This window comes from Anarrhichthys ocellatus, unplaced genomic scaffold (assembly GCF_004355925.1).
Source record: "Anarrhichthys ocellatus isolate YVR2014 unplaced genomic scaffold, GSC_Weel_1.0 scaffold81, whole genome shotgun sequence".
Lineage (NCBI taxonomy): Eukaryota > Metazoa > Chordata > Actinopteri > Perciformes > Anarhichadidae > Anarrhichthys > Anarrhichthys ocellatus.
In genome coordinates, this window is record NW_022280111.1 from 1,482,742 (window position 1) to 1,492,484 (window position 9,743).

General features: G+C 44.3%; 1 protein-coding gene across 3 annotated transcripts in view; it reads left to right on the plus strand.

Moving 5' to 3' along the window:
• The window catches only part of zfpm2a (zinc finger protein, FOG family member 2a), a 119,682-nt gene that overhangs the window by 38,183 nt on the left and 71,756 nt on the right, over positions 1 to 9,743 (plus strand). For all 3 annotated transcript variants that reach the window (XM_031874475.1, XM_031874473.1, XM_031874474.1), the window contains one exon: positions 1,301 to 1,402. In XM_031874475.1, the coding sequence (XP_031730335.1) occupies positions 1,301 to 1,402 (102 nt within the window). The remainder of the gene's footprint in view (positions 1 to 1,300; positions 1,403 to 9,743) is intronic.

Consider the following 9,743-nt stretch of genomic DNA (forward strand, 5'->3'; position numbering starts at 1 on the left):
GTGTGTGTGTGTGTGTGTGTGTGTGTGTGTGTGTGTGTGTGTGTGTGTGTGTGTGTGTGTGTGCTTGATCTGGAGATTAACCTAACTGAGGACGGACGGCGCTGGAGTGAAGTAGTGTGTGTCCCGTGGCAGTTGTCGCTGGAAGTGTGATAACTAACACTCTGAAATGCTTTTTGGAAGTTGTGGGGGGGGGGGGGACCGATACAACTGTAGTAAACAACAACATGTATATATGCCCCATCATATTTGGTATTATTTTTATCATATGGACGTGCTGTACGAGCTACATCATTACGATGCATTGTCTCTGTCATATTTGACATTTAAATCTACGCGTCGATCCCCTTTTCTTCCTTGTCGAGTGTGTGAAGTGTAGTAATCCATTGTAGTAATCCAGGCCTGTCCTTGACCGTTCACGATTGGGGGGTTTAAAACATCAAAGGGCCGAAAACGATATGGTGACAAAAGTGGGAGAAGTGTTCCTCCACAAACTATCAACCGGCGCTATGCGCCCCGAGCAGATTTGCTCTCACTCGCCCGAGTTTGGAGAGACGGCCACTGTGTCAGCCACAGTGGATTTATCCGGAGCACCGCACCGAGGGTTCACCTACTGCGCACTGATTTATGTGCCTATAAACTTTGAGTACAAACTGTGCTTACTGTAGACATGCAAAAATAGATTTCTCTTTTTTTCTACAGTAAGTGTATCTTAGAGCGCCAAACAAGCGCCCCAGTCAGTGTTGCTTGCTGCACACTCGGGAGGCGGAGTCTGTTTAACAAGGTCTTTAAGCATTTACATCCTTGAGAGAGATACCCAAATATCCCTTAGCGTGGTCCGTGTGAGCCCCGCGACTGTAAATCAGCCCTACATCCTATAACACACATTCTCGCTTGCTCCACAATAGATCAAACGGTAATAAATAGCCACCTCTCTCCCACACATTGCTTTCCTTCCTGTTCCACGGGGCTTCCTCCTGTTCCTGCAAGCACTCATGGGAACTCCTTTTTACATAAAAGTATGCAGCTGGACCTGGTGATCTCACTGCAAAATAGACATTCAACAAACTATACAGACAGTCGTACACAATGACAATGGCTCACATGACTTCACATTGTGCCACTCAAACATTACAGGAAAGGGTTATAAAACTAAATTATTTTTTTCTTAAGTCCTAAGAACAGCACAGTCTATAATGCAGCGCTTCATTAAATTAGGCATTGCACATTTGGATTGAGTAATTCTATCATTTTGTCTTGTGTGCTTTATATGACTTCATTCATTTGTTTTTCTGCCCTGCAGGAGAAGAAGATGGCAACCGAGAAGTAGGAGATTCGGAGATGGACGTGCAGGGCGAGAAGACCAGGCATACCATCGTGGGGCCAGATGACTGGGATGGTCCAAGTAAGAGAAGTCTTAATATCACTTTCCTAGATGGCCACTGAGGGCCATCTGAAGGTTGAGCCTGGTCTCATTCCCAGGGCGGCAAATACCGACGCTCGGGCAGTGGGCCTGTGCGTCTTGCTACCGACGCACAAGTCACACTTTGGCCTCCGTACAAGACGCACCGGGCTTTCAACAGAACAGCAACAGAAGCATTAGAAGCAAGAAAGTCTGCTGAGGACAGGAGGAATTTGTGGTGGATGGGACAAATAAACACGCAGGACCTTGACCCAGGGGACCGGCATTTGTGTCCCATGTGGAACCAAAAATAATGTTGTTTTTACTAAAGACGCTATGTCACGTGATGCTGCGTCAGTGAGTCACGTGACATTACTTCCGAGGTTATTGTAACCCAACCACAATGTTAACTACGTGTTACAATGTTAACTATGTGTTACAATGTTAACTATGTGTTAATATGTTAAACACGCTTTACAACATAAACTACGGATGTACGTTAAACACGCGTTACAACCATGTTTTACGACATTTACTATGAGTCACAACCACGTGTTACCGCATTCACTAACTATGACGAGTAGGGGTGAGATGATGTTGGACAGTAGTAACCAATTTCCAATGCATGGTGCCTAGTTTGAGGTTAAGTACAGTATTGATTTTGTCATTGAATGGAAAAGGAGCAAAATGAGCACATATGGTTCAAAAGTAAGAAAGCATTATGTCCTTCATAGCAAGCATAGACGGACAAGTGAGTCAGAAGTCTGCCTGCTACATAACAAACCACCCACCATTCAGTTAACAGTACATTCAATTACCAACAATTGCTTGCGCAAAGAAAGCAGGTAAATCTTTTAGAGAAGTGCCCATAATGCAAAGCAGAAGTAGCGTTTCTGAAGAGTTTACAACACATTTTTTTTTAATCTTGTGCTGCCCTTTTACTAAAAGAAACTTCATCAAAGTGATGGATAATACATTGAACAAGATAGTTGCACAGCAATTACTGCTCAGCAATAGCCTGCACCCACACTGCTGAACACACAAAATATGATTTCATTTAATGCATAAAATGACCTCAAGAATTTATTGCAGGTACATGCGTTTGTACAAAAAAAAGAGAAAGAAAGAAAAGAGAGAGAGAGAGAAGAGAGGAGGGAGAAAAAAGAGGGAGAGAGAGGGAGAAAAAAGTGGATTTGGGCAAGTTGCGCTTGCTGGCTCGAAGCCCCCCGGGGTGTGTATTTTATACTGACAGTGAATCAGTGTTATCGCACCTATCAGATAATGCATTTATCATTAAATTTCACATTTGCATTTAAATCTGGGGAAGGAAATGAGCATTGCTGGCTAAAGATAAGAATGCTGGGACGACAGTAATAAACCATCACTGTGATCAGTCAGGGGACAGGGCTGAGGGGGTCAGCTCTGAACTATGGGGGCCGTGACAAAAAAGAAGGCATCACATGCGGAAAAAAGGGCCCTTTTGGGGCGAGAAAATGCTGAGCTTAAAAAATACCGCTTTGAAAAGGAGGGATGGATGTAGCATGACTCGATGTATGACTGACTGTAATTATCCTCCCCCTTCTACTTCGCCATCAGCATGAGTATTAGAGGCTCAGGAACACACTGCTGGACAGGCGGCGGAGAGCGAGAGTTTTGCGGGAGTAAAGTGTCCCTCGCATGCAGCGAGCGAGGACGGCTGAACTGCGGAGGAGGTGATGTGAGACACGATGCCCATTTCATGTTTTACTAAACCACAGCCCGAGTGGTTCGGAGTTATCGAGTGACATCCAGTTTGAAGGCTTCCGCGCTGTGTCCTTATCTCTAAGGGGGAAACTTAGCACACGGCTGCATCCAAGTTCAAGAAACACGGTAATATACTGTATATATACGCGTACAGTCGAGCCGGGTTGGTCAAAGGAAAGCACATGTAATCAACATGTAACCGCCGATGTAACTCTGTGGACATCTCAATGATGTGATGATTTACACCGAGGCCCCCTCCGCTCTGTTTTCTCAATGGGCAGCACAGAGTGGGCAGAAATTAATCTCGGTGCATAATAATGCCATTCACTCTCCCATCATGGCGGCCATGAAAGGTCATTTCCCTTTTTAATTTTCCCCATTGTGCTGGAAAAGTCAGATGGGCATGTTGTAATTTGAATAAAGAGAGGGGGAATCAGACAATCAGATAGGGACATTTGAAATGACATGACTTCCTGTTCAGAGCGATTAAAAGCAAATTTATTTAGTTTGAGACTGTCTCCCCTTTAATCTCTTTGTAAATGCTCAGATAGTTCCGCGTTCAAAAGTTCTTTGTTATTCTTTGGCTTAAGTTTAAGCAGGTGTGATTACCATCTCCTACAGATAATTTTTAATCACCGCGTGTGTGCATCTGAATAGGATGTGTAATGGCCGTTGCATAAAAAAAAAAAAAAAAAAAAGGGAAGTGAAGCCTTTTAATGAGGTGGGCTAACTCGGAACATGCCCACCTGCTTTGGTGATTCTATTCAAGCACCTCCGCGCCGTCTTCCCTTTTGCTGAGTAACAACAAAAGCCTTTACAATCTACATCCTTTAATTGAACTTTCTTTTTTTTTTTCCTCTTTCTTGTCCCTGCATTTCATCTCCACTTTCGTAACTCATGTCAAGTGCTGTCCGCGATTGCCCCGTGTTCTCTGATTGTCTCCTCTTGTCTGTAGCGCCAGAGAAGCGTACAGAATGACTCACTATTAATCTGATATAGCCGGTGTGCAGAGAGTGCTGGTTCTCTGATGTGGAACACCCAGCGAGTTCCCTTTCTCTGCACTCGTCTCTCTACAAGTATGTCCTTAAGCAAATCTGCACACTGATCTTCTGTCTCGTGTTCATTTCTAGTCACGGGTGTTTCGCAATCAGCCGCTGATTTGGGAGATAGCATGTCATGCTATTCTATTCATTTTTCACGGACTGGCGCTGATAGGAATCTGACTCAGTCTCTCTCGTTCTCTCCCCACTCGCTCTCCTCCAGGCTAATTGGGAGTGGTGTCTGTTAGCTAGCTAACTCCGCTAATGAACTTGTTCTCAGCCTTATCTAAATGCGTGCTCTTGTAAACTACACCCCCTTATGAAAGTCATGAAAATCCAGGGTTCGTTAAGAGCTGCTGTAATTATGATCGCATGCTGTTTCCGCTCAAAGCGCTCAGCCTGCAAGATACCGTTTGTTTCAGTCGTCTTAAACTAACTGCACGTATTGTGTTGTCCATCAATGATGTAATGAAATTTAAGATAACATATCTATATAACTCAGAACTCTACATTGATTATAAAGCCCTGTACTTGAATTAATTATAGTGTAGCATACATGAATACTTTTTCATGCTAATCAAGTCTTCAATTTCACAATAGATAGAGAAAAGGATACAATACAGCTTTATTGACTTGTTAATAAATAATGACTTATTATTAAAAGGGTTTAGTTTACTCATACAGCCCCTGACCCTACAACCCTCTGGGAGAAGGTTTCCAAATTCTACAGAAACAACCCCGATGATGTCATCGGGGTTGTTTGAACTTGGGCTTGGACCGCAGGGCTCGACAGTAAGGGTTGCCAGTTCGCCATGGGCAACCATTTTGAGAAATTGGCAAACAACAGTCGTTCCTTTGGTTGGACTTTGAAAGACATGGGCATTTAACAGCAGAGGTGGAAAGATGAGAGGTGGTACTTAAGTAAAGGAAAAAAGTAGGTTTAAATGATTCTGAGTAAACATTACTGAGGGAGATATATGATACTACAGGTAACTTAAAGAACGTCTTTTGGGCTGCAAAAGAGATTGCATTAAATGTCAACATATACAACAACAGCAACAAGACTCCTTATGTCCAAACCAACAGACGGCCACTCTGCAGTTTGTGCACACAACTGATAATCAATTAAAATAAAATGCACCTCAGCAGCATGTTGTACTCGCCTGTCTGAACGGCACCGCCAAGTCCTTCACAGTCTGCTCCAGGTTCAACGTTTACCCTCGACGCGTAATATACCCGCTCCGCCTCTCCGTCCCAGTATAACCAGTCCACTCTCTGGTCCGTTTTGAGCAGGTATCCGGTGTTAACAGTCTCAAACAGCAGAAAGTCCTCACACGCCTCACTGAAGGTAGAAGTTCCATCAGTAGCTTGTTAGCATTTAGCATGCTAGCAAAGTCCAGCATTCTCCAACTGCACAGGTCACGAGCGTAGTGGGTGGTGCGACCTCTAATTAATTGAGATAGGTACAACATTTTTGTTTCACTATAACGAGGTACAATAATGCTAATTATATCCACACCGTCTACGTGGTCCTAAACTTGTCCGTGCTTGAAGTGACCCCGGGCCCGTGAACTCGGCGGCCCGTAAACGCAAACGTTTCTGACGTGTCATTTCCGGGGTGCAGAGCGTCTCCTACCTGGAGCTCCGCCCTCCTGTGGCCGCAGACACACCTGCAGCTTCTTCTCTGATTCATCTCTTTTCTACTGTTTTATTCTCTCACAGTTTATCAGGACTTCTGTTTTCACTCTGTACACAACTCGAAATATAGCCACGCGCTATACGTGTGATAAACACTACTTGTGAGCAGGCCTGAAATAACCAATTTTTTTTAAAGTACCGAAAGAACTCAAAGTAAACAAAAGCAAATTTGTTAAGCTGATGAGAGTAAATGTAACCCATTACCTCCACCACCCCTGTTATACAGGCAGGGAGGCTACAACCATAGATGTGATTGAGTTGCATTATGGGGAATGTAGGACACAGTGTTTCAGGGTCTCGACCTGTACTTGATACTAAAAGTCAGTTACATAAACCACGAGGGGCTTTCCAGCACAAATAAAATGAAATACTGTATACTTGAAAACCTTACTGTATAGACTGGCTCATGCTACTGCAGGTGTCAGTGTGCAGCTAATGTGGTAGCATTCTAAATCCCACAGTGGTTTAACCATTGACTTCCACTACTGAAGCCAAGTAAATCTGCATTACTTTATTTGACATCACTTGTAGCGGTGACCTCAGGATCCGAGAGATTGCAGCAAATTAAGAGGTAAGATAAGGCACACAGCAGAGGAGTGTGACAGAGAGGTAACAGCAGCCATGTGATCATCGGCGTGGCCCGGCTGGCTCGGCCCCCGGTGCCAGCTGGGCATCGGCCAGGGCCGAGAGGCAGGGGTCGGATGAAGGAGCGGCCATCTGAGAATCCACCTGACGGTCAGACACAGACGGAGCACAGGCAAAGAGACCCCCCCCCTTCCATTCCCTTTTCAAGACATCAAACACACTGAAAACGCAGCTTCACTCAGATGTAAAAACTCTCGAGTCTCATTTCTGACTCCAGCCAACCCAGAAGGGACTGTGGCCATCTTCTTCCAGTCTCTAAAAAAACAACAATAACCATTACAGGTATTAATGCACATATGCCATGCGAGGAGGATTGGAGGGCCAGATGGCCACGATGCTGTGGCAGGTGCCTCAACAAATGTTTGCTGTGCCCCGTGCTGCTATTTATATCACGGTGAAACACAGGCGCGCAAATATTTGCAAAAAAAGGACAGTGGGCCCTTTCTGTCGGGAGTCAAAGTGATCAGCGAAATAAACAGATGGGATTAAACCTTTGGGGGCACCAGGCACCTGAACTGTGAAATTCCCTCAGTTTCATCTGAAGAAACTTCTCCTTCTGGAGGGTGAAAACATGCTCAAATGAAAGTGGAGGTATATGCCGTCTTTATTGTAATCAAGCTGCTCATAATGTTCACATTTTTGCATTTCAGTCAGATGAGCTTTTTCAACAATCATCCCCAAAGGAACTAAAAAGCAAACTGACCCAAACTTCAGTGCAAAATACAGCGGAGGGAAAGAAAAAAAACGTTTAAAATTCTTGCTCAGTCCATTCGAGCGCAGTTCAGTCAGGTGGCTCTCGGTAAACAAGGCAGGGGTTTTTTCGCAACTCGGCGCCCGAGTCCATTATAAAAAGTCAGGGTGTCGGCAAGGAAGGAGGGGCTCGCCGAAATGAGAGAGGGAGACAAACGGAGCACCCAGATGCAGATTAGGCTGCAGAAGATGAGGGTGTAAAAGGGATTTAATGGTAGGATGGATTAGAGAAATCCTTGTAACAATGTTAAATAATTATGGTTCCAGCCGAGATCAAAGCGCCATTGATTGAACCCCTCAAGCCTTCAGCACACGGAGTCTTGGAAAGCAAAGATTGGTAAACTAGCGCTCAGACCACTCCGGCTGCTCCAGTTAAATTGGATTGGAAATATTAGGATATAGATGAATCCTTCAGGAAGGCTTTTCGCAAAGCTTTTGTCACCGGAAATGTAGCTTGGGAGCGGTATGAAAGGTTTTGATAGTGTACTGTCTCGACAGAATCATAAGACGAGGGTGTCGCAGCTGTCTCCACTGATACCTAAGCGTTTTAAGTAGACTTATAGACACACTTGACTGTTATATCAGCAAAGTGGAAACTTTCAGCGCGGGGCTTTCATTCAAGGTTTTTTTTATTTTTTATTTTCCTTTCCCTTTCCCCTCTTTCGTCTTGTAATCAAGAAAACTTTGGACGTGCATCATGGCAATTCTCTCTCTCTCTCTCTGGAAAAAGGAGGATTTTATTTATTTTTTTATCTCGCTTCTCCAGGGATTTAGTCAAAGTCTTCAGACAAGTCTCACAAAAACATGAATGACACTCAGATCGCTGATACTGATGATGAAAGTCCGTCATCAGCCTCTCTGTGAGTTCCGGGCCCTGAGTGATGTAAAATTAAAGTGCAATCAAAGTGCTGTGTGTAAACATTGTCCACCTTTTTTAAATTTTTTCCTCCAAATGCATTCGTTTCTTAGGCGGATTGCTGTTGCAGGCTTTATGCATCACCTGTGTGTGTATTTAGAGAAAACACCCTCCCCCACTGCCACACACACACACACACATATTTTCTTCTCACAATGTGTGATTATAATGATGAAATATGCAACAAGAGATTAGACAAATCACTGTACTCCTATGCCGCATCGTCGCGATGCAAATTTAGTCACTGATCCGCTACACTAAGAGGCTTTATGAGGGAACTTCATGGTTGTTAGTTATATAATCTAAAATAGGGCAAAATGCAATCGCTGTTCTCATCATCTGAGGAAGATGTCACCACATTCGGCTCTAGTTTTGTGCGGCTGTACGTGGGCATGCGGCACGCAGAGAATGCCCTTAATAAGATCATTCACTTCCAGCCATTTTGTCCACATTTCAGTGGAATTTGTGTCCGAAAACAAAGACATCTTCTTTTTTTAGTTTTTTGTACTGTGATTATATTTCACACTAACTAAGTCCAAAATAATTTAGAAGGGGCTGTTGCTCAATATGAAGCCAACTTGCAAAGCTGATGGTGCTGGTGTTTCTGTCCCCCCCCCCACCCGGGGGGACTTGACGCCCATCGCGTCTTCCTTTAGCTCTCTGAATATGTTTGTTCTGCATCGCTCCCCCCTCCCAGGCATGCTGTAGCTTCACACACATCTTCTTTTTTAGAGAGGTATCACTGTAATTGGTTGAATATCCGGCATGTGTGTTTAGCATTAACACGGGGGGCGCCCGAGCAAGTGTTGCTGGATGGGGGGGGGGGGGGGGGGGGGGGGGTAACGCTGGGTAAACTCTGGACTGCTCGACTGAAACTTCCTCGCATGTGGAGCTTTTCATTTCTTTTGGCCTTTTTTTCTGGTTAAATAAAACTACAGAGTGTGTTTGAGTTGGACTTTGGTTTGTAGTTATTTTTCATGCATGAATTTGCAAGGCTGTTTTTTTTGGGGGGGGGGGGGGCGCAAGTGCTTCAGATAGTGGTTAGTTTCATATGCATGACTGTGTTACTTCCATCGAGTTTGATGTCGTCACATCATTATTTGGCTCTGAAGGAATGAACCCCCCCCCCCCCAACATTCACTCTCACACACACACACACTCATGTACAGCCTTCACACTGATAGGTATTGATATTGGGTTGGGCCCCGCTTGTCAAGTGAATTAAAATACCAAATAATAGCAATAATAACGATAATAAAAAAAGTTCATAAAAAATGGCATGTTCCTCCCTGATTGTGCGGGTGTTGTGGTATTCAATTATGCAATTTTCATTGGCATATTAATCATCTTTTCAACAAACAAGCCGCCGTTAATTAAAGCAAAGCATGGATAAAGACGTGTTGCCGGATCATCACTCCGTTTATCACCGCGCGCAGACCCAGCAGTTAAGTAAATTCAGGCTGTGAGATGAATTTCAATGGTCTCCCTGTTTCCTCCTCTCTCTCTGTGTGTGTGTGTGTGTGTGTGTGTGTGTGTGTGTGTGTGTGTGTGT